General features: G+C 54.7%; 1 protein-coding gene across 3 annotated transcripts in view; it reads left to right on the top strand.

The window, feature by feature from the left end:
• The window catches only part of PLXNA2 (plexin A2), a 233871-nt gene extending 215285 nt beyond the window's left edge, over positions 1 to 18586 (top strand). For all 3 annotated transcript variants that reach the window (XM_044942649.2, XM_025285371.3, XM_025285372.3), the window contains 10 exons: positions 1321 to 1387; positions 1727 to 1873; positions 2499 to 2658; positions 3012 to 3115; positions 7336 to 7435; positions 8598 to 8788; positions 10608 to 10777; positions 14132 to 14344; positions 14970 to 15120; positions 17368 to 18586. In XM_044942649.2, coding sequence (XP_044798584.1) covers positions 1321 to 1387; positions 1727 to 1873; positions 2499 to 2658; positions 3012 to 3115; positions 7336 to 7435; positions 8598 to 8788; positions 10608 to 10777; positions 14132 to 14344; positions 14970 to 15120; positions 17368 to 17463 — 1399 coding nt within the window. In that variant the 3' untranslated portion in view covers positions 17464 to 18586. The remainder of the gene's footprint in view (positions 1 to 1320; positions 1388 to 1726; positions 1874 to 2498; positions 2659 to 3011; positions 3116 to 7335; positions 7436 to 8597; positions 8789 to 10607; positions 10778 to 14131; positions 14345 to 14969; positions 15121 to 17367) is intronic.
• The last annotated feature ends 5687 nt before the right edge of the window (positions 18587 to 24273 follow it).

The following is a 24273-nucleotide window of genomic DNA, read 5'->3' as shown; positions in this document are numbered from 1 at the left end:
AATCACCAGCACCTACCACCAGCCCCTCCCCAGTTGCCATTTTCCCAGCAGGGAAGAGGGTCAGAGACCTTGACATGCATCCCCCAAGCCCACCGTCTCTGGAGGCCCCAGGGATCCAGCACAGCTTTGGAACCACCTCCACGTCACCACCTCCTCCATACCCTTCTCCTAGCAAGGTCTCAGGCTTCCAGACCCCATGTGGGGTGAGGAGGGAGGAAGAATGGCTTTGTGTTATGAATACAGAGCCCCCATTCTGCCAATCTGAGCATTAGAAACTCTCATTAAGAACTGTTGTATTTAAATTAGAGCTAATCTCAGGCATAATGCAGGGAGAGGGTGCTGGGAGGGGCCCACGGAGAAAGCTACAATTTCTTCTGCCTTTGTCACTCTCTCCCAGGCCCTGGGTTGCTGAGCCGCCCTGGCAAATGCCTGGGATTTACTGCGATCGGAGGGTGTAATTTGCACCACGTGCAGGGAGTTCAAGTACTCCTCCAGCGTCCTCATCCCTGAGGGATCTGTCAGGGCCGCGTTGTTCCTTCCCAGGTCCCCAGAGCTGCGGCCTGGGGTGGGCGTGGGGGGTGGGGGGCGGCAAGGCAAAGGGGCAAGGCTTGCAGAAGCAGATCCCCTGTTAGCTAAACGCTTATGCACACGGCTGTCTATGTGAGGGGCCGGATCCAGACCCCACGTGTCAGCAGTGTGACAGCTTCCGGGTCTAGGCACTCTTCCTAGCACTTTTTGTACATTGACTCATTCAACCTTGACAACAGCCCTGTGGGATACACGGTGATGACGGTGATGGTGGTTACCATTATTAATTGTGGTTGTTATTATTATGATTAATTCCCCAATTAGAAATGGGGAAACTGAATCCAGAGAAAGGGAAGCAACTTACTCGAGATCAAACAGCCAGTCCGTGGCAGTCGAGATTTGAACTCAGTCTGATTCTGAGTGTTCGGAGGGGCAGGTATCAGGGGCCTTCTAGATATGCATATAAGTATTCAGACCAGGCAGGAAACCTCAGAGGGACAGAGAAACTGTATTTATCCCTCTGAGGCCAGAAGAGGGCTGGAGGATGGTGTCCTTGGCACCTGCGCCTGTAGACCCAGAGTGCCACTCCATTTTCCCAGGAAATTGAGGCTTAGAAGGCAAAAGCCTCTGGCCCAAGGTCTCGCGTCTTGCTACTGGGGTGAAGTCGGGACAGGACGCAGTGTCCTGGCTCCCAGCCCTGGGTTCTCTTGGGCGAGAGTCCACCTAAAAAGCCAGGCACCCTCTTGGGAGCCCTCCATGAAGGGCTGCCTCTCATCCCTTCTGCCTCCCCAGGACAGAGTCTGTGGCAGAGAAGATGCTGACCAATTGGTTTGCCTTCCTCCTGCACAAGTTCCTGAAGGTGAGAATGGGAGCGGGGTGGGGACTGGGAGGTGAGAGAGGGATGGGGGAGCTGCCCCTCTGAGCCTGGCCGCCAGGGCTGCATGGGTGCCCCCCATCCCCCCCATTTGGAGCAGGAACCTACCTGTCCAGGTGCCCCAAAACCACGCAGGCCTAGGAGCAGGGTCAGGAGAGGGAGGGAGGGGGAAGGCAGGCTGGGGTCCTGCTGCCCACGCCCACCTGTGCCCACCACCCATGGCCGCTTGTGCCCGCAGGAGAGCAGGGTCAGGAGAGGGAGGGGGGAGGCAAGCTGGGGCCCCGCCCACCTGTGCTCGCCGCCCACACCCGCCTGTACCCACAGGAGTGTGCCGGGGAGCCGCTGTTCATGCTGTACTGCGCCATCAAGCAGCAGATGGAGAAGGGCCCCATCGACGCCATCACCGGCGAGGCACGCTACTCGCTGAGCGAGGACAAGCTCATCCGGCAGCAGATCGACTACAAGACCCTGGTGAGGAGGCAGGGAGCCTGGCGGGACAGCGCGGACCTCCTGCTTCTGAGCCCCGCCCCAGCCTCTGGCCACCAAGCCAGCCTGAGGGCTTGGCAGCGAGGCCGGGAGACCGTCTGGGGGACAGTCCAGGCCCAGCCCAGGGTCCCAAGGGTGGGCACCCAGCCTGGGCTCCTCTTCCCATCTCATTGCGTGGACCCAAAGAGCTCCAATTGCCTCAGTTTACCCTAGATTGCCCAGCATCGGGCTTGGGGAAGTTGGCATGATGGAAAAGACGTCTGCTGATTTCTAATGTAGAGACTTCAGGGAGGCGGGAGGTCAACCCACCTGCAACCACCCCTAAGCCCTTAGGATGCCTGGACCCGGGATGGCAGCCTCCCCTAGGCCATTGGGGGCTACAGGGTGGAGTCCTGGTTCTTTGAGAAGTAGAGGAGTGGGCAGAAGGACTCAGGTTGCCATCGGCAGATGGCTGGAAGGTGGGAGAAACTGAGACGCAGAGAGACGCTCATTTCTCCTTTGAGGAGGAGGAGGAGTCTGGGTAAGAGAAGGTTCCAGGGCTGCACTCCCCACCCTCAAATGACATCTTCGACTCACATATCCCCTCCCCACCCTCGATCACCACCTGCAGATTCTGAACTGCGTCAACCCTGACAACGAGAACAGCCCGGAGATCCCAGTGAAGGTGTTAAACTGTGACACCATCACGCAGGTCAAGGAGAAGATCCTTGATGCCGTCTACAAGAACGTGCCCTACTCCCAGAGGCCCAGGGCTGTGGACATGGACTTGGGTAGGAGCCCTGGCCTTGGCGGCACCAGGGCAGCCTCCTGAGGGCACTGGGGCTGGGGGGCGGGCTGGGAAGACGGGACGCCCTGCCCAGCAGATGGCCCCTCCTGGGGGCCTGACTGGGTCCCCCATCCCAGGTGGGGAGCCGGGTGAAACACTTCTCCCAGGGCACTACCTGCTCAGACGTGGCTGCCTCTCAGGAGGCTCCTCCCAGCCTTGCACCCACGGAGCCCTAGACGTCTTAAGGGCGTCATTGTCCCCGCTCGCGGGAGCCAGGGTTGCCAGGCCCCTAGAGAACGCCCCACGGAGCGGTCCCGGCCCCCGTCCCTCACACTGCTGCCCGCCCCCTCCTCCCAGAGTGGCGACAAGGCCGGATCGCCAGGGTCGTGCTACAGGATGAGGACATCACGACCAAGATCGAGGGCGACTGGAAGAGGCTGAACACGCTCATGCACTATCAGGTGAGGGGCTTTGCGCCAGGGACCCGGGCCCTCCCGAAATGCCCCCACCCTCTAAGGTTTGCTCTAAGGCCCTCAAGCCCTAAAAGAGTTTTCCTGTCGCCCCCATCTACCAGGGAATCCCTGGTAGCTCAGCTGGTAAAGAATCTACCTGCAATGTGGGGGACCCTGGTTCAATCCCTGGGTTGGGAAGATCCCTTGGAGAAGGGATGGGCTATCCACTCTAGTATTCTTAGGCTTCCCTGGTGGCTCAGCTGGTAAAGAATCCACCCACTCTGCAGGAGATCTGGGTTCAGTCCCTGGGTCGGAAAGATCTCCCGGAGAAAGGAACAGCTACCCACTCCAGTATTCTTGCCTGGAGAATCCCATGGATTGTAGGAGCCCCTACAGCCCATAGGGTCACAAAAAGTCGGGCACGACTGAGCAACTAAGCACAGCACAGCGCATCTCCCCTATTTGACTCCTCCCTGAGTCCAGAGCAGTGATTCTCAGCCCCACCTGCTGATTAGAATTACTGGGGGGTGTAAAAACACGAGCGTCCAGACTCATCCTGAGAAACTGACTTAACTGCTCTGGGGTCCGGTGTGACCTTCCCATCCTGTACAGAGTGTAGCTCTTCTCGTGCAGGAAAATCACATCTTTCAAGGATAGGTTCAGAGGCGTCTGCCACTTTCTCTGACTTCTGACTAATGCAGCTTACCTTCCACTTCGCGCCTGCAACGAAGCAGGGAATTGAGTCTTAGTTTCTGCCGCTTACCAGCTGGTGTCCTTGGGGAAGCGGCTTAAGCTCTCGCTCTTCTCATCTGTAAAATGGAGTTAATGGTGATCCCTGCCCCATGAAGTGGTGAAGAATAGACTGAATATAGTAGGTAGAGCATTCGGCGCACCAGCAGACACACTAAAAGAACACTCATAAAAGAAAAATCCCAACAAAAGAACAAAAGATCCAAGAGGTATCAGCTCTCACTCTGCTTGCTTTGCAAGGTAACTGGTCACAGCTGGGGCCTCTATAAGATTAAGCACAGGTAGGCTGGTAGGGATTCTAAAAAAAATACTAAAATAGAAGCTGGAAAGGAGAGTCAGCGAGGGAAATTAAACCAACCAGAGGAAGCGCCTCAGGCTGCAGGACCCTGGGGGACTGCTTGATTAATAACATCACCCTCTGTCCCTGCCTCACGCGGGGAGGGTGTGCAGGGCTGGCACACTGGGCTCTCACACACTGAGGTCCTAAAGGCCAGCAGGACCTGGCTGGGAGCCTCTTGGTGCACACAGAAAGCTAGGGAAGGGGCAAAATCCCCAAAACGTTCCCTTCCAGGCTCCATCCTCCTAACTGACTTGTGTTCACCATGCTGACACTTGGCCTGGACTCCCACCCTAAATGGAGAGCGTGTGGTATAGTGGAAAGAGAGAAGGGTTTGTGAGCGCTATTTAAACCCCTGCTTCCCCACGTACCGGTGATGTGACTTTAATCTCCCTGAACCCTGAGCTCCTCATGAGTAAATGGAAACACAGTCCCAAATTGCGAATGTGGTTGGGAGTGTTAGAAACCACAGGTGAGGTTTACCAGGATGCGTGTACCTCTCCATAGTAGCTATAATCATGCTGTTGATCCACCCCACCCCGCTTCACATTGTGCAGAATGCATCCTGGAGCACAGTTGTAATGAACCAGTTAGAACCGAAGAAGAAAGTACAAAAGAAAAGAGCATCACGCCCCCAGTTTATGTTTCTCAAAGGCAGCGATGCGCTGCTCCTCTGTCTTTGCTGCCCTAATGCTTATGAATAGGCTGTCTGTCCTGTGACTCCCAGTCAGAAGAATGGAATATTCTTCATTACTGTGTTCATCATGCACGATGTCATTTATCTTTCATGTATTCATTCATTCCTCAAATACTTACTGAGATTTACTCTGTGCGAGGCACTTCCCACATGCCAGCCCTGAGTGACAGGGGACAACAGGGATATTCTTCCCTTTGAGAGATGATGATGGTGGTGATGGTGGTGATGATGGTGGTGGTGGTGGTGGTGATGGTGAAGATGATCATGGTGATGTGATGGTGATGGTGATGATGATGGTGATGGTGAAGATGACGGTGGTGGTGTGATAATGATGATGATGATGGTGAAGATGGTGGTGATGGTAAAGATGATGGTGATGATAATGGTGAAGATGTAATGATGGTGGTGATGGTGGTGATGGTGATGATGGTGGTGGTGATGGTGGTGGTGATGGTAACCCCAGCATTTACTGACTCTCACTGGGCACCAGGCACTGCTCTCCACCTTTACTCGCACTAACGCCTTTAATCTTCACAACAAACCTAGACACAATTATTACCCCTTTGACAAATGAGACAATTGAGGCACAGAGAGCTTAAGTGACTTTCCCGAAGCCGTGTCACCAGAAAGTGCAGAGGCAAGGTCAGACCCAGCCAGGTGTCTTGACCACGGCTTTGCATCATGGGTTGGTCAAGAGAAAAACTGGAGACTAAGGACAAGAGAGATTTAGTGATGAGACCGGGAGCTGAGTTGAACTGTGGTCATTCCAGTCACCTTGTGAATCTCTCTTTAGGTGACAACCAGCCATAAATGATAATGCAATCCATTCTCCCTTGGAGAATAAACCCTTGCCCCTGCCAGGCGTTCAAGTATCATTGTTAGGATGCTAGTTGCAGAGTTCCTGAAAGATTGAGGTGGAGAGCTCCCCCTCCATGTCAGGCCTGGTGCAAGCTGCCCGCAGGCCATGGGGCTTCCCCCACTGGGAAGTAACTATGCCTTGGCATCTTCCAGGCACTGTGAAGAGCCTTGGACCCTGCAGCTTTATGCCATCAAGTCAAAGCATTGCCCTCTTGTTACCCTCCCAGGAGTCAAAGGTCCTTGGAGCCCCTACAGGAGAAAAATCTGCATAACCTTAATTAACAAAGAGATTTTTAAAAACTTCCTGGGCTCCCGCAGATTTATAGGGAGGGTGAAATTAAACACCACCGCTAAAACTGGCTATCAGGGAATCTCGTTAGCACTAATGTTCATTTATAGTTTGACTTCCCAACATTTAATTCCTTTTTGGTGGGAGAGAGGGACTGACAATTTAAGACCCAGAAAGATGGTTTTATGACTGGTGCAGCTATAAATCAAACTTATAAAGTTCATAAAAATTGTTAAAATAAAAAATGGTTTAATAGGAATGTTTTATGGCCCATAACATTATTATAGCTGTTTTATTCCCTCTGCGTTAGGGGTTTAATTGGATCGCCACAATTCTGGGGATTCTCCGTTTTTATTGGATGGAGGGTAATCTTAAATCAAAATGGCTCCAAATGTCTTCAATATGGCGCCTCATTTATCAGCTGTCCCCCTGCAGGCTGGGTGCTGAGCCTCGGCACCCTCACAGAGGGCACGCAAGACACCTTCTTTCTCTCTTGAGTCCCCAGGAGCGGCTGCCCTCTGGGGAAGTTCCTCAAGGTGGCTGAACCATTATAGGGCCCAGGCCAGAAAGAAATCAGAGCCAAAAGGGAAAAATGGGCTCAGACCAGGGTGTCTTGAAATAAAATCCCAAATTAGAATGCAATGAGGAGAACACGTGCTCTGGAGCCCGATAGCCTGGTGACCAATTTCGGCTCTATCGTATGTGAAGCATGTGACCTTGAAAGCGGAGGCTCAGCCGCTCAGGGCTTCGGTTCCTCCTCTGTAAAATGCGGACAGTCGTACGTAACTCACGGAACTGAAGGTAGGCTGGGCTACACCAGCTCCCTCTAACAGAAACACAAGGCAAACCGCGTGGATACCTTGACATTTTTTTACTAGTCACATTTAAAAAGTAAAGATGAACGGATGAACGTGGTGTTAACAATGTTGTCTCTAACACCACTGATCTAAAATAACTGTCATTTAAACACGTAATCAACATAAACATTATTAATGAGACAGTTCGTATACCTTTATTCAGGCTCAGTCATTGAAATTCGGTGTGTCTTGTACATTTCCAGCATACCTGAGCACGAACACGTACAGGGCATCTCCCTTTGGTCCAGTCAGACTATAAGCGCCCAACAGCTACAGGTGGCAAGTAGCTACCATGCTGAATAGCAGCAGTGATTATTCCTAGCATTCCTCACCTCCTCACCCTCTACCCCTACCTATTCCATCAGCTTCTAGAAGTATCGACAGTCCCATTTCCCAAGGTGCTGACATCCACCCAAAGTGTGTCTCTCGTCTCCCCCTCAGGTGTCAGACAGATCGGTGGTGGCCCTGGTCCCCAAGCAGACCTCCTCCTACAACATCCCCGCCTCCGCCAGCATCTCCCGGACATCCATCAGCAGATACGGTAAGGACCGCAGACATGGCCTGGGCGGCCAGGGGCATCTTCTGTGGCTCCAGGGGCTGCTCCCCACCCCTGCTGACGGTGGGAGCCTGTGCCGCTGCCACAGCTGGCCTGCAATCAAAGGAGGCCGGCACGGCCCGTCTCCTCGGGGCTGTGGCACCAGATGGCACCGTGAATCTTATCTTGGATAGCCCAGGTCTGATGGAGGCATCTGAAGGGCCCAGAACCAAGGAGGCCCTTGGATGGGATGTTCACAGAACCCAGTCCCAGTGCGTGTTTACTGTCCTGGCTGAATCATTAACAATGTCCCCCCTTTACTCTCGGTGATACGGACCAAATAACTTCCCTGGTGGCGCAGATGGTAAAGAATCTGCCCACAATGCGGGAGACCCAGGCTCAATTCCCTGGGTTGGGAAAGTCCCCTGGAGAAGGAAATGGCAACCCACTCCAGCATTCTTGCCTGGAGAATCCCATGGAGAGAGGAGCCTGGGGGGTCACAAAGAGTCAGACACGACTAAAGTGACTAACGCTTTCGCTTCGCTTCCCCTTTGGCTCTCAGTAGTATCCGGATACGGGCATTCGGTTGGCCGTCCCAGGCCTTCTACCCCTGAGTGCTGGGCCCCCAGTGCCCTCTGAGGATGAGGTTGAGGAGTTTCTGTTCTTCTAGTTCTGGGTGGCGCTAGTCTTCGAGCCGTGCAGCCAAAGGACCCCTCAGGCCTGAAGCAGGAGGGGCTCTGGCAGTTCTGTATTCTGGGCCCGAAGTAAGAAGGAGCCTTAACTCTCGAGAGGGAGCTTTTCCATTCACAGACCCTTAGTGCCCACACTTCGATCAAAGCCCCTGTGAGAATATCTGGCTGACATTCCACCTATTGATTAGTCTTTGCTGGAAGCATCAGGGATGGAGGTACTCCTGTATTCCCCAGGGCCACTCCAGCTCACAGAATTTCTAGAACCTCATTTTGGCAACAAGATTTCAGGCTGTCCTCACACCAGCCAAGGATCACTAAAATAACCCACCAAATATGAAACCCCAAGCACTCCCTTCTGATCGAAACCGGCTTGTTCTTAGTGAGGGCAGCAGGTGGGCAGGGATTCTAGAAGGATTCTACCAGCAAGGATGAGGAAACGAGTCACTCACGGGCCTCCGCCGCCTCCTTCCCCTCAGACTCCTCCTTCAGGTACACAGGCAGCCCCGACAGCCTGCGGTCTCGGGCCCCCATGATCACCCCGGACCTGGAGAGCGGGGTCAAGGTGTGGCACCTGGTGAAGAACCACGACCACGGGGACCAGAAGGAGGGGGACCGGGGCAGCAAGATGGTGTCGGAGATCTACCTGACCCGGCTGCTGGCCACCAAGGTAACAGCCCCTGCTCTGCCCTGGCCCAGGGAGGGCACCTCAGAGACGTGTCCTGCCCCAACCCCTACCCAGCCCATGGCATAGGAAGGATGCCACGGGCTCTGCCCCTCCAGGGGACCCACCTGGACAAGGAGGGCCTCGTCCTGGGGTGTGCTTCCCTGGAGGTCAGGCCACTACTGTTCTCTACCCTGTGGCAAAAATCACAGTGGTCTGCCCGGCTCACTCCATAGCTCCCCTATTACTCCTCAGAGGACCGGTGCTCTGGCTTCTGGGTCCCCATACCCCTCAAGAAGATACTGGGGTTTTTATTGGCAAATATGAGATGGACGGATATGCCATCTTCCTCTGTCAGTGTCTTCTCTACCCACTTTCTGCCCACACTGGGAGCAAAAGCATGAAGGCCTGGTCCATCGGGTAATCTAAGAGAGAGCTTCCCCTTCCCCATTCCATCACGTGTGTGCGTGCTAAGTCGCTTCAGTCAAGTCCAGCTCTTTGCAACTCCATGGGCTGTAGCTCTCCAGGCTCCTCTGTCCATGGGATTCTCCAGGTAAGAATACTGGAGTGGCCTGCCATTTCCTCCTCCAGGGAGTCTTCCTGACCCAGGGATCAAACCCATGTCTCTTGAGTCTCTTGTATTGGCAGGTGAGTTCTTTACCACTAGCCACCTGGGAAGCCGTCTCATCTACCCCCACAAATGCTGACAGAGGCTGAGATCTAAAGCAGCCTGCCAGCCTCCCCAGCAGAGAACAGTATACCTATAAGCGTAGCAACCATATATAGCTTGTATTTGACAGGACTCTCCTCCACTGAACCAACAAAAATGTTGCTGAAATTCTAATACAGTGGCTTCTCAGACTTGTTCCCTGAAGTGTCACAGAAATACACCATCAGAGAATGTGTCTCAAATTTTGCTGATAATATGCTGATAAGAGACCAGACTTCCCAAGTGGCTCAGTAGTAAAGAACCCATCTTCCAGATCAGGAGATGCAGGAGATGAGGATTCTATCCCCAGGTCAGGAAGATCCCCAGGAGGAGGGCATGGCAACCCAGTCCAGTATTTTTGCCTGGGAAATCCCACAGACAGAGGAGCCTGGTGGGTTACAGTCCATGGGGTTGCAAAGAGTTGGACACAACTTAGCAACTGCATACTCACAAAGAGACACCAAAAGGTTGGACATTTACTGACCTTCAGAGATGTTTCTTGAACCTGCGAACTGTGGGCCCCAGGCCCAGCCTTGGCCCTGCCCCCCGATATCCTCCAAGGCCCCGTGATCAGGGCTGTGCCTGAGCATTCTTAGATCTGTACCCTTTGCCCAGTCCTCACTGTAAACCCCACTTATCCCAGGCTGCTAACACAGTGAACCCTTTCACACCTTCCTGCCAGACCCTCTGCGGTCCTCCCCTGCTCCTGCTGGAAGGGTCCCAGTCCTCTGGCTGGTTCTTTAGATGCCCTCTCATACCCTCTCATACCAGCCTGTGCCCCTCATTCCCTGTGGGAAGCCTGAGCTTGGAGCACTTTCTGTCTTCGATCAAACGCCCTCTGCCCACACCCACCTGGCATGGACACAAGCATAAGTGTGCACATGGCTCCCGGTTGGAGGCAGTTCCTCCTGGAAATCTGCAGCCCATTAGTCCTTCCCACCTTCCCGATACTCCAGAAGGACCCTCGTCCCCCCACCTCTGCCATCCTGTCTGCACAGCCTGGCATCGCAGACAGATTTCCGAGGCAGGGTCGGTCCAAGCAAGGCACCATCCGGCCTGTGCGTCTGCTGCCAGCCCCCTCCCCCGCCTCAGCCTCCCCCACCGCCCCTCCCCCAGGGCACCCTGCAGAAGTTCGTGGACGACTTGTTCGAGACCTTGTTCAGCACTGTGCACCGGGGCAGCGCCCTCCCCCTGGCCATCAAGTACATGTTCGATTTCCTGGATGAGCAGGCGGACAGACACAGCATCCACGACACGGACGTGCGGCACACTTGGAAGAGCAACTGGTAAACCCCTCGGGCAGCTCAGGCCGGGCTGCAGCCTGGCGAGGCCAGGACCGGGGGTGGGGCATGGGGTAGGGCCCAGCAGGGACCGGGGAGATGGGGGGTGGAGTAGGGCCCAGAAGGGACCAGGGAGATGGGGGGTGGAGTAGGGCCCAGCAGGGACCAGGGAGATGGGGGATGGGGTAGGGCCCAGCAGGGACCAGGGAGATGGGGGGTGGGGTAGGGCCCAGCAGGGACCAGGGAGATGGGGGGTGGAGTAGGGCCCAGCAGGGACCAGGGAGATGGGGGATGGGGTAGGGCCCAGCAGGGACCAGGGAGATGGGGGGTGGGGTAGGGCCCAGCAGGGACCAGGGAGATGGGGGGTGGAGTAGGGCCCAGCAGGGACCGGGAAGATGGGGGGTGGGGTAGGGCCCAGCAGGGACCGGGGAGATGGGGCGTGGGGTAGGGCCCAGCAGGGACCAGGGAGATGGGGGGTGGAGTAGGGCCCAGCAGGGACCGGGGAGATGGGGGGTGGAGTAGGGCCCAGCAGGGACCAGGGAGATGGGGGATGGGGTAGGGCCCAGCAGGGACCGGGGAGATGGGGCGTGGGGTAGGGCCCAGCAGGGACCAGGGAGATGGGGGGTGGAGTAGGGCCCAGCAGGGACCGGGGAGATAGGGGGTGGAGTAGGGCCCAGCAGGGACCAGGGAGATGGGGGATGGGGTAGGGCCCAGCAGGGACCAGGGAGATGGGGGGTGGAGTAGGGCCCAGCAGGGACCAGGGAGATGGGGGGTGGAGTAGGGCCCAGCAGGGACCGGGGAGATGGGGGGTGGAGTAGGGCCCAGCAGGGACTGGGGAGATGGGGGGTGGGGTAGGGCCCAGCAGGGACCAGGGAGATGGGGCGTGGGGTAGGGCCCAGAAGGGACCAGGGAGATGGGGGGTAGAGTAGGGCCCAGAAGGGACCAGGGAGATGGGGGGCGGGAACCCGTTCTCTGCCATGGCTGGGTAATCCAAGGCTCCTAGGACAAATATATGCTCCGCAGAGCCGATGTGGTCCCCAGGTGCCAGGCGGGGCCCACCCAACGTAGGGCCCAGCACCAGGACACACACACACACACACACACACACACACACTCGAGGTCCTGTCCTTTCAGGCCAAGACCCTTTCCCAGGCCACACCCTCTCCTCTCTGACTTGTGGTTCTTGGGAAAGGGAGCCAGGGGAACCCACACACAGCCACATCCCAGACCGACCGAGCAGCAAGCCAGGCAGCATGGGGCCTCCTGAGCACAGCAGAGTCTCGGGCACATCCTGGCATGGGGAGAGCCCTGCATTAAACTCGGACCCCCGGGGAGGCTGGCCAGTGCTGGGGGAGAGCTTGCACCTGCTGTGGACTTGAGCCCACCATTGCACACGCAACCCCTTAAAGCCGAGTGATCACCCCAGCTCCATGGTTCTCAGGAAGCCACAGGCAAGAGGTCCCACGGGCCTGACTCCGTCCCCTCCCTGGGCAGACCCAGTAGAGGGAGAGACGGCTCCCCCGGGCCCTTCGCACAAGACGTCTGTCTGCTGGGTTTTGAACCTGGATCTCAGACCATGCTGAAGACGGGCCCTCATGTCCCGCCGGGCCTGGCCAAGAGCCAGAGCACAGACCTTCCTCAGGAAGGAGCAGAGAGAGGGCAGAGAGGAGGGCCAGGCCTGAGGTTGGGCAGGCTGCCCACACAGCTGTCTGGACTCAGCCCTCACCTCGGAAAACAGAGCCAGCACAGATGGGCCCCGGCTGTTATTTAGGAATCCAAAGTCCTAGCAACCAGCCAAACACTGGGGGAAAACCCGGCCCCAGACCCCACCTATTCCTCCCTTTCTGGGGTGTTGTGGCTGCCAAGCCCTCCAGAGGCCGCAGCTTTTGATCACAGTGGAGCGAAGCGAAGAGGCTCTGGTGGTCTCGGGGCGTGGAGCCCCCCAGGGCAGGTCCCTGAGACCAGCCTTCCACCCGCATTCCCAGGGCCTGGGCTGTGGCTGCTCCATGGCTTTGGAGCTCCGCCCACCACCACCCCGAGCCCGGCCCGGCGTGATTTCAAGGGAATCAAGAGAAAGTTCTGGATTGTCCTCCTCTCCATGCCTGCTGTTTCTGGCCAAGTCACAGAAGCACCCTCCCCTGGAATTGTGGCAGGGACAGTCCTCTTACCAGACCTCAGATACCTAATGCCCAAGGAGAGAACACTGGAAGTTTCCAGAGTTGCTGGGGGAAGGGAGGGTGGACCAGCGGAGCGGCCTCTTCGCCCAGGCTGCCCCCTCCAGGTTAAATGAAGGATCCCCCATTTCGCTGCAAAGATAGGCGGAAGTCCTAATGGAAGGCCTTGGATCTGGGCAAAGCTGATCTTTCCCAACACTTGGCATGGGGCGTGGAGACATTTGGGAAGGTCTGGGGTCCAGGAGATTCAGGAGATAAGGAAGAAGAGAGGGGAAGTCAGCCCAGAGGACAAGCGGGACAGAGCTCACTCCACAGAGGAGCCCAAAGAGTTAAGGGCCAGCGGGCGGCTGGAGAGGAGGGCCAAGTTGGAAAAGGCCACAGAAACAGCAGCTGTTCTGGTTTTGAAGGGGAATAAATGGGCTTATCCTCCTCACAGCCAAAGGAGCAGAGAAAACGCATTCTCCTCCGATTATAAATTCCCTGAGTCACAGAAAGAATTCTCCTAACGACTGATCAGTTGCTCTCGGGGTGGGAAAAACGCAGAGCCCCAGCGAGTCATTCCCAGCATGCCAACAATGGCCTCCTCTTCTGCCTCTGCCTCTGCCCCTGCCCGGAGCTGAGAACGCCCTGGGGAGTGCCCTGAAAGCGCTGCCCCCAGGGGAGCCCATTCCTCCGCCCGGCGCAGCGGGGCCAGCCCTGGGAAGCGGCCGGCCGGCCCTTCTGGGCAGGGAACCCAGGTGGGGCCTTTGTGCCCACTCTGAGGCTGGGGCTGCCACTCCGTCCTTCCGGACAATGGCCGCGGGCACCGGGAAGGGGCCTCTGGGAGCCTGGGGCTTTGTCTGAGGCTCTGAGAAAGCGATACAGGCCCTCTAGACTTAGGCTCCCCCAGGGGCACAGGAGTCTTTGGAAAAGACCTCCAGGAGGGAGCGAAGCCACCCACGCCCACCTCGGAGCAGTTGAAGCACGAGGTCAGTGCCCTGTTAGGGCACAGTGGGGCTCCTTCTCTTCCAGCGTCAGTCAAAGCTCAGGCTAAATTAGCAGCCCTGGCTGGACCAGTTTTCTGTGATTCCATTCCCTTGCCCTTCGGAGAGAATTTTGCATTTGTGGGGTTGGGAGGAATATTCGTGGACGGCACGGGGCCGGGCCCGGACGCAGCCCTCAGAGACCCCTCTGCCCTCTCCTCCAGCCTCCCTCTGCGCTTCTGGGTGAACGTGATCAAGAACCCCCAGTTTGTATTTGACATCCATAAGGGCAGCATCACAGACGCCTGCCTCTCGGTGGTGGCCCAGACCTTCATGGACTCTTGCTCAACTTCAGAGCACCGGCTGGGCAAGGACTCCCCTTCCAACAAGCTGCTCTACGCCAAGGACATCCCCAGCTACAAGAGCTGGGTGGAGAGGTCAGTAGTATCCCGAAGACCGGCCCACTCCCCAGTGCCTGCTTCATTCCCTCCTCTGGGCTTCACTGACCAAGGACTTAAAGCCCTGCTTGTGGTCCCTTCCAGACCTCGTGCTCATCTTTTTCTCCCTTGCCCAGAGTTCCTGCTGGGGGAGGAAAGGGGAGCTTTGCAACCCCTGAGTCAGATTTAGCATTCTGATCACCCTTTACTGAGCATATGCTAAGTGCTAAGCACTCAGCACTTTGATGAAGACGTTGTATGTATCATCTCAGTAAAGTACCCAACAGAGCTGTGAAGTAGGTCTTATTATCATCCCCTTTTTACTGAGGAGGCCACTGAAGCAGAGATGCCAAGTGACTTACCCAGGGACACACAGCTAGCAGGGCGCTGAACTGGAATGTGAATACAGAGAGTCTGGTCACAGCACTGCAGACTCTGGCCTGAGGGGGAACAAGTGTGCAGGCCCCAAACTCAGCTTGAGAGCAGAGGCCAGAGCAGGCTTCGTTAGAAGAGGAACAGGGCAGCAGCAGGGGACACCCATCCTCTCCGGGGTCCTGGGGTCAGGGGACGGACAGGCGGGTCTTTGCTGAGCCCCCCACCAAGGAGCCTGTCCTCTCTATGGCAGATACTATGCAGACATCGCCAAGCTCCCCGCCATCAGTGACCAGGACATGAACGCCTACCTCGCCGAGCAGTCCCGTCTGCATGCCATGGAGTTCAACATGCTGAGTGCCCTCAATGAGATCTACTCGTACGTCAGCAAGTACAGCGAAGAGGTGAGACAGGAACCCGCACCGAGAGGGCCAGGCAGGTTAACCAGAAAGCCAGGCTCCATCCTTAAACAACAGCAATGGGTGGTAATTCCAAAAACATTCACGGAGTCAAAAAGTCACCCGCTCTTCCTTTGGAAGGCAACCTATCCTCTCCTGATTCATCCTGTGCTTTCTTAAACTTTATTTTGGCTGGTCTTCATTGTTAATGCAATTCAGTTCAGTTCAGTTCAGTTGCTCTGTCATGTCCGACTCTTTGTGACCCCATGAATCACAGCACGCCAGGCCTCCCTGTCCATCACCAACTCCCAGAGTTCATTCAAACTGAGGTCCATTGAGTCGGTGATGCCATCCAGCCATCTCATCCTCTGTCGTCCCCTTCTCCTCCTGCCCCCAATCCCTCCCAGCATCAGGGTCTTTTCCAATGAGTCAACTCTTCACATGAGGTGGCCAAAGTATTGGAGTTTCAGCTTCAGCATCAGTCCTTCCAATGAACACCCAGGGCTGATCTCCTTTAGAATGGACTGGTTGGATCTCCTTGCAGTCCAAGGGATTCTCAAGAGTCTTCTCCAACACTACAGTTCAAAAGCATCAATTCTTTGGCGCTCAGCCCTCTTCACTGTCCAACTCTCACATCCACACATGACCACTGGAAAAACCATAGCCTTGACTAGACGGACCTTTGTTGGCAAAGTAATGTCTCTGCTTTTGAATATGCTGTCTAGGTTGGTCATAACTTTCCTTCCCAGGAGTAAGCGTCTTTTGATTTCATGGCTGCAGTCACCATCTGCAGTGATTTTGGAGCCCCCAAAAAATAAAGTCTGACACTGTTTCCACTGTTTCCTCATCTATTTCCCATGAAGTGATGGGACCGGATGCCATGATCTTAGTTTTCTGAATGTTGAGCTTTAAGCCAACTTTTTCACTCTCATCTTTCACTTTCATCAAGAGGCTTTTTAGTTCCTCTTCACTTTCTGCCGTAAGGGTGGTGTCATCCGCATATCTGGGGTTATTGATATTTCTCCCGACAATCTTGATTCCAGCTTGTGCTTCTTCCAGCCCAGCATTTCTCATGATGTACTCTGCATAGAAGTTAAATAAGCAGGGTGACAATATACAGCCTTGATGTACTCCTTTTCCTATTTGGAACCAGTCTGTTGTTCCATGTCCAGTTCTAACTGTTGCTTCCTGACCTGCATATAGCTCTCTCAAGAGGCAGGTCAGGTGGTCTGGTAATCCCATCTCTTTCAGAATTTTCCACAGTTTATTGTGATCCACACAGTCAAAGGCTTTGGCATAGTCAAAAAAGCAGAAATAGATGTTTTTCTGGAACTCTCTTGCTTTTCCGATGATCTAGCAGATGTTGGCAATTTGATCTCTGGTTCCTCTGCCTTTTCTAAAACCAGCTTGGACATCTGGAAGTTCACGGTTCATGTATTACTGAAACCTGGCTTGGAGAATTTTGAGCATTACTTTGCTAGCGTGTGAGATGAGTGCAATTGTGTGGTAGTTTGAGCATTCTTTGGCATTGCCTTTCTTTGGGATTGGAATGAAAACTGACCTTTTCCAGTCCTGTGGCCACTGCTGAGTTTTCCAAATTTGCTGGCATATTGAGTGCAGCACTTTCACAGCATCATCTTTCAGGATTTGAAATAGCTCAACTGGAATTTCATCACCTCCACTAGCTTTGTTCATAGTGATGCTTTCTAAGCCCACTTGACTTCACATTCCAGGATGTCTGGCTCTAGGTGAGTGATCACACCATCATGATTATCTTGGTCATGAAGATCTTTTTTAATACGTAACACTTTTTATTAAATATTGTCATTGTTGCCCGGATCAAAGTAGATGATTAATTTCATCCCTTCTGAAACAGCAAATCAGACTATTCTTTGCAGTTGGGCAGAAGCTGTCAGTTGAAATATTTCAGACAGACAGGTGGACATGGCTAGATCCTGAAGAAGACAACTTCAGGACAACAAGTCATGCATCAGCATCGTACCTGAACATAGTAATAGTTATAGCTAACACTTACACAGCACTTCCTGTATGCCAAATGTTTTAAAAGCTTTAGATAAATACATGCATACACACACATACGTATATCATACACCTGTTCAGGTGATCATCTGCGTTATTTAGAGTTGTGCTCGTTGGGCAGGATAGAAAGGCAGATGGAAGGATGAAGGATGTGGGGAAAGCCATCTCGCATGCTGAATGCTGAGCCTGCCCACCTTTGTTTTCATCCGTCAGCTCATCGGGGCACTGGAGCAGGACGAGCAGGCGCGGCGCCAGCGGCTGGCATACAAGGTGGAACAGCTCATCAACGCCATGTCCATTGAGAGCTGAGAGATGGAGCCTCCCATTCCTGGGAAGAGGGACCCGCAAAAGCTGTCACACTGGGCGTCTCAGAAGGAAAGACAAGTGAAGGGGGTCAGGCCCCAGAGCTTGCTGTCCCCTGAGACCCTAACCCCGGGGAGAAGGGAGGGCCCCTCTCCCCACGCCAGCCAAGTTTCGTCCCAGCCGGTCCCTGCAGGGAGAGACCAGGGGCAGCACAGCCACGCACGACGAGAGGGACGCAGGGGCCCGGACAAGGTGGTTCTTCAAGCCGAGAGGCACAACTGAGCACAGTTCTGCCTCTGTGACTGCTGCTTTGCATGAAAACTCATTTGATGTATATTGGGGAAATAATGAGAACTTTATTTAATTTTTTTTTAAGAAAAAGGAAAACCAGAAATAAAACAAAAAGCCTCCCTGTTCATCCCGTCCAACTTTCGTTTAATTCTGCTTTCTGTCCCCCTTCCTTCTTTTGCACCCGTCCCTCCCTCCTCGCACAACTCCTGGTTCCCAACAACTGGAAAAAAAGCCTACAAAGAGATGCTGAGAGAAATTGATTGTTTCCTTGCCCTTGAAACCTTCTTTGTCTAAGAAGTGAGGAGAAGAATGAGCATACGTTGGCACCAAACACTCCGAAGGAAGGCCAGCCAATGAAACCAGAAGAGGTGGGGAAGGTGGGACTTTGCACGAACAGCCGAGCCCCCGGGCTCCACCCTGCTGACAACAAGCTGAGCTTTACGTCCGCACGTCCGTGCGTCCTCTTCTCCAGCGGACCTGTGTGTCTCAAGAGCACCGATGCTTTTTGCTACTGTTTGGTTGTTTTCTTTAAACCCAAACCTCAACAAGTGAGGAGCTGATTTTGGTACTTTTCCTTCGGGTTTCCCTACAGTGACTACCAGACATGAGAGCTGGGCCTCTCCCAGAGGGGACGCCTGGTCTCCCGAAGGACGCTGGGCAGCTCTGCCTTATATCCATCCCCGTCGTAAACCAGGCTCCCCGGGGGCAGGGCCCTGGAGGAGCGCGGGCCAGGCCTCCGGGAGGTTCTGTCCGGGAGCCGAAAGGGGGACATGGGTGTTCAGACTCTGCTCCCGTCTGCCCGTTGTTTCTTACAATTAAAAAGATAACAAAAATCAAACACTGTTTACAGCAAGCAATACTTGAAGAGCATAGGTTCAAGAAGCTGCAGTATTTATTGTTGTGCTTTCTTTGTTTTATTCTCTCGTGCCTAGAGAGGGGGGATGACCCTTCACTCGTATGTGAACGCTCCTGATGGTCTGAGCACTGGCCGCAGTAGAGAGGACTGTAGCATCCCCAGGTTGAGTCTTCTGCCTCTCTCTCTCTCTGCCTCTCGCGTCCTCCTGAATTCGAAGGACAAGTGGGTGGCTTCTCACTGGGCTTCTGTCTTTCCTGCTGACACCTAAATCCGTGGATGCCCAGCTGTCCTGAGTGTAGTTTCCAGATAAAGAGACCAAAGCTCCACACCCTGATCCGGAGGCCCCATGGAAGGCAGTGGGGGCATCCCAGGGAAGGACACCCCCCGCACCGGTGCAGGGCCCTGGTGATTGGACAGCCACCAGCTCCCAGGCCTCCCACCCTGGCAAGGATCCAAGCAGCCAGCTCCAAGTTCTCTGCAGGCAGCCCCAGAGAGGGTGGGAAGGACGAGAGAAAGGTGAGGGATGGGAAGAGAGGCCGCTGGAGAGGTCCCGTCTGCCCTGCTCTGCGAAGGGCCACACTGCTGGGAAGCGGGACCAGGAAGAGACCAGACCAGGGTCACTTCCTCTGTAATTAGCTCTGGGCCCCGGCTCCTCTGGGCCCGGATTTACCTCCAAACCCTTCCAGTTTCCAGAGACTCTGCTGACCATACTGGATTGTCAGGAAGTGGCCGGGGGAGGGGGAGCTCAGAGGGCTGGCTTCCATGGCTGGCGTGTGGCTTTGGATCGCTGTGTTCACCACATGGCAGACATCACCGGGTCGCCTCAGCTCCAGTTTCTTGCCTGAATGCGGCTGACAAACGGGACGAGAAAAGCATTCAGCAAAATACTCAGGAAATGCGCTGTTTTCATTATAATTCACAACCAGCCATGCCAAGACCGCTTCCTTCTGATAATCCACTTCTGCTAAAAGTTTCTCTGGGCCCTGTGAATAGCCTGAAAGAAATCCTAATGACTGGCCTTCTGCACTAAGCCAAAGTGTTTGCCCTTCGTAGCACCCAAAGCTTATCAGCTCAGCGCCCACGATATATGGAGATGAAAGGCGAGGAGATACGGGCAAGGGGAGCATGAGCAGGGCAGTCTGTGCTGCCCACAGACGAGCACAGCTCCTCCCCTCATTCTGCTTCTGAGCTCCGAAGGAAGGTGGTCTGGTCACACCGCTGCTTAGATCGGCACCTCGGGCTTTGCTCCACCAAGAAGTAAAAGCTAGACGTCTCAGCTGCGTCATGACCAACCCTGACCTCTGTGCGTCTATCCACTGTTTCCCAGCAGCTACTTTTGGTGACCACTCACCACTCCTGGGGCTGAGTCCTTGATGGTCTGGGGGGCATGGGAGAGTGGTAGGGGATGGCCGCTCAGAGAGTGGACACGAGAGGCACCAGAGCTCACATGAGAGCCTCCACTGCCTTTCTCAGGATTCCTCGGGAGGACTGGGGAAGCGGGGCTGGCGAAGGAGGTGGCAGGGGGCATCCCTAAAGAAGGAAGGAAGATCAAGGAAAACTACACAGGACTCAAGTCAGGCCGTGAGGGTGAAAGGTTGGAGAGCCTTGCTTGACTTTGGGTCACCAAGAGTCCGTGCCCTGCGGGATGGGAGGAGAGGGCCTCCCTCCTCACCGTCATCCAACGTGGAGATATCCTAACCTCGCGTAAGGAATAAGTGTTCAAGTCTCGGCCTCTGACCCTACACAAAGCCATCCATCTTGGAGGGAAGCCAAGAGAGACTGCTCTCTGAAAGTTTGATCCAGATCCATCTTGTTTCACCAAAGTGCGCAAGAGACAGTTCACCAGAAAAGGGCAAGCACGCTAGAAAGTTCATTTGGCAAGACAGAGTGTGTCCACGCCCGAGGTGGGCAAGCTGGCCTGAGCCCCTCCAGCTGGCCTGCTGCCGCCTCCCAACCTCTGCAGGGGTTCCGGGGCTTCCTGCCCCCCACTCCCGTTACCCCGCTCCAGCCCAGCTCAGAACTGTCTCTGATCCACTTCTGGTGGAGCGCTCCCCATCCTTGGAAAGTTCAGTCATTGAAAGCAAGGAGCCCCTGGGTGCCTCACTCACAGAATAGAGCTGTTTCCTGCACGCATTCATTCACTCAGGGAGCGTTCCTGAGCTAATACTGTTCCCCAGGCCCTGCTCCAGGTGCTGAGGAATGAACGAGACTGAGAAGGACCTCTTTCTAGCGCACGGACATTCTTCCACTTGCTGGTTCCTATCACCACCTTAGCCCTCCTCCCAGACCTGCAGAGGGCATGCGTTTTGGAGGAAAGGGGAGCGGGAAAGTGGAAGAAAGCTGACTGACCCAGCTGCCTTACCTGCTTCCAGGGACAGTCCTCCAGCCACAAGGGCCTTTCTTGTCCCCGCCGCCACTGTCTCTTCTGGTGGCCCTCCACCTGCCTCTTGAGCTCCTGACCTTCCTCCATCTCCGCCAAATGAGAACAAGAAATAATAGTCAAGGCCCCTGGCCCTGCTGAGCACGAAGCAGAAGCGGTGGATGGGATGGGCTGGACTGCGATGGTCTGGGCAGCACAAATAAGGAATGTTTCTAGAAGCCTCTGGCTGATCAGCCTCCAGGCGCATCCTGGTTGCCACACCTGCCACCATTCAGTTCAGTTCAGTCGCTCAGTCGTGTCCGACTCTCGCAACCCCATGGACCGCAGCACGCCAGGCCTCCCTGTCCATCACCAACTCCCGGAGTTTGCTCAAACTCATGTCCATCGAGTCGGTGATGCCATCAAGCCATCTCATTCTCCGTCGTCCCCTTCTCCTCCCGCCTTCAATCTATTAACCCGCGGCACATACTGAGCCGGCAGCTGCCCCAGCGGGGGGCCCGCTGCTCCTTGCCATGCTGTGTCCTGACTCAGGCTCCGGGGGCCTGGCCGTGGACAGGAAAGAACTGAGGCTCGGGGGTGGGAGCTCTGTGGGCAAGAGGATGCAGAGGAGTTCGGCGACCCGGGGCGCTGGAAGCGGACCCCGCGTGTTCAGGGCCTTCTGGCGCCTCGTCTCAGGAAGAAGCTTTGAGAAGGTGGCAGCATCCTCTTCGTCACCCCACCTCTCTCCCGCCACCTCTTCCCTTTCTGCCGGTTTCCCCAAGAGTGAAGGTGTACCCTCTGGGGCTCACGATGCCACGGATGAGAGATGAAGTTTCACCCCTGGTATTAGGGAGGTCCTAAGAGACAGGGCCTCAGCCCCATCAGCAAACTGGAAAGTCTGTGTGGACATGCTGACTGCATTCCCCTCTGTCCTTTGCGCTGCGGCCTCAGGGCAGAGGGGAGGGCCGCCCGGATTTCGCTCACAGCCCTGACTGGCCTCCTGTGCTCTCCGTGTCGGCATCACGGCAGGAGAACGTGCTGGAACGTGGCTCCCCCTGCAGAGCAGATATTGGCAGGTATGTTAGGGAGGGGGAACAAGCGCTTTAGACCACGAAACTAGGGACCTGAACCCGCCTGCCTCTCCCCTCAACTGCTCCTTCCCAAACCCACTCTTCTTGACACACTGGAATCTGTATAATATATATATATATTTTTAAGAAAATAGAATAATAGCTGTCTGGTTTTGTTGTTTTTACAGGTGTTGTGGAATAAAAGCTGTAAGAAAATTACGTATTTAAAATGTTCCAATAAAATGGGTTTTTTTGTTATTCTAATATATTATTGTGTACCTATTGTAAATATGAAACACTCCTATTTTGCAAGCCAAGGACACAATTTGTACTGTTGTTATATATAAATAAAGTTTACTGGATAAAAAACCTTATATCGTCAAAGAAACGTGGTTGTTCGGTAGCGTATATGCAGAATAACGTTTCATGGGCATATTTTAGAAGAGGCTACTCGTGGGAAGATGAGCTAAGGTGTTTTGAGGGACTCCTAGAATTCTCTCTGGAGCTGGAGCTTATGAATGTCCAGTTATCAGTGTCAACACGCACACACACACACACACACACTCTGGAGCTGGAGCTTATGAATATCCAGTTATCAGTGTCAACACACACACACACACATACACACACACACACACACACACACACACACACACTCTGGATTGCACCCATAGGTGAACACTGCCCCCTAGCCCCAAGACCCAGAACATTGCTTTTCCCCAACAAGAGGCTGACAGTGTAGATCTGAGATTGAGGTACTTTCCTAGAGGTGAAAGAGATCTCCAAAGGAGGAAATCCACCCGCAGTGCTTCCTGAGAATTGCACTCATGTATTAAACATTTTAAGCACCTCCCACAGCCCGGCACGTGGTAAGTGCTGGGGGATGAAACACTAAAGGAGAAAGACATAGCCTTTGCCCTCACCAGCCTGAGAATCATAAGGATCCCGAAAAAGGGGTGTCTCAGCAGGGCCGTGGAGGAATGTTATGGGCTGTTTTTTTACTCTCAGTTGCAGGATTAAGGGTGAATCAAGGGAAGAGGAGAGACAGCGTGTGCTTAGATCCAGCCCAGAGGAGAGGCCTGGGGTTAAAGCAGTTCAGGCTGACATGGAGTCCGCAGGCAAAGAGGCCTCCAGGTAGGGAGCTGAGGTTTGGCCTGAGGGTGCCACGTCCCATCCACCGCTCTTTCCCCGTTTTGCTTTCTCATGTTCCAGAGTGTGGGGGTGAACCTTCCACTCTCAGCTGCTAAAAGGAGCAGATGAGGATAACTCGTCAATTTGACATCTCAACTGAGCATGCCAGGAAACCACTGCTCTCCCCCGCCACGAGATCAGAACTGTGTCTGGGCCCACAGCCTCGCCCCCAGCACCAAGAGCGGAGGATCCTTAAGGATAAGACACAGCCCTCGCCTTCAGAGAGTCTCCAATCTGATGGTGGAGACAGCCCCTGCCTTCAGGGTGACTCCAGCCAGACGGGAGACACAGACCCTGATCTCGGGGACAGCCCAGTTTTATATGGACAGACCACGCAGGTACGAATGGGGCCCAGGAAATTTTGGTTTCAAAAACTTTTTTGAAATGATTTCCAAATGATTCTGAGAAACAAAATCATATCAACAAGTGCATGTTGATAAATCTAGGGCATGCTAGAGTTATGGGATTATTGTAGATTCAGAGAGACAATTCCTATGCAGTGCCTATTCTGCAGCCTCTGAATTTAGGGTGTTGTGTACACACATACCCACACACACACGCACTCGCTCCTGGTGAGAGTGGAGGGATGCCAGTGCTGGTCCTGAGGGTGAGGAAATGCAAGCACAACACCCTGGGGAGACGGGAGATCACGTCGCCCAGGCCTGTGTGTAGTTAGGGCCTCATTTTCAATTGCACGCAGGGTTTTGCTGTGAGTGCAGCAGGCTGTTTGGCTAACGTTAAACCATCCTCGGCTTCTCTTCTAAACGCAGACCTTGGGCGCTGGAGGCACTCTGTTCCACCGCACCGACAAAGCTATAATCCTTCCTTGGCAGAAGCACTGGCGCGGCCCCGGCCAGCTCCTGGAGGCTCGGCGGTGTGGGGCAGTTAGACGAAACCGGCCTCCGCCACTGCCGCCTGGGGACCCTGGGGTCAGCTGGGCTGGGACGCAGGCCCATATGGGCTGGATGGAGGAGGCCATTTCTCTGCATGGAGTCTTGTACCCCAGACTTTCTCCAATCTTCTTTCCACCCCCTGCCCCGCCCCCCGCC

This window comes from Bubalus bubalis, chromosome 5, assembly GCF_019923935.1.
Source record: "Bubalus bubalis isolate 160015118507 breed Murrah chromosome 5, NDDB_SH_1, whole genome shotgun sequence".
In the NCBI taxonomy this organism is placed as follows: Eukaryota; Metazoa; Chordata; class Mammalia; order Artiodactyla; family Bovidae; genus Bubalus; species Bubalus bubalis.
Note: the sequence above shows the minus strand (reverse complement) of the source record. Positions and strands in the feature narration are given on the sequence as shown.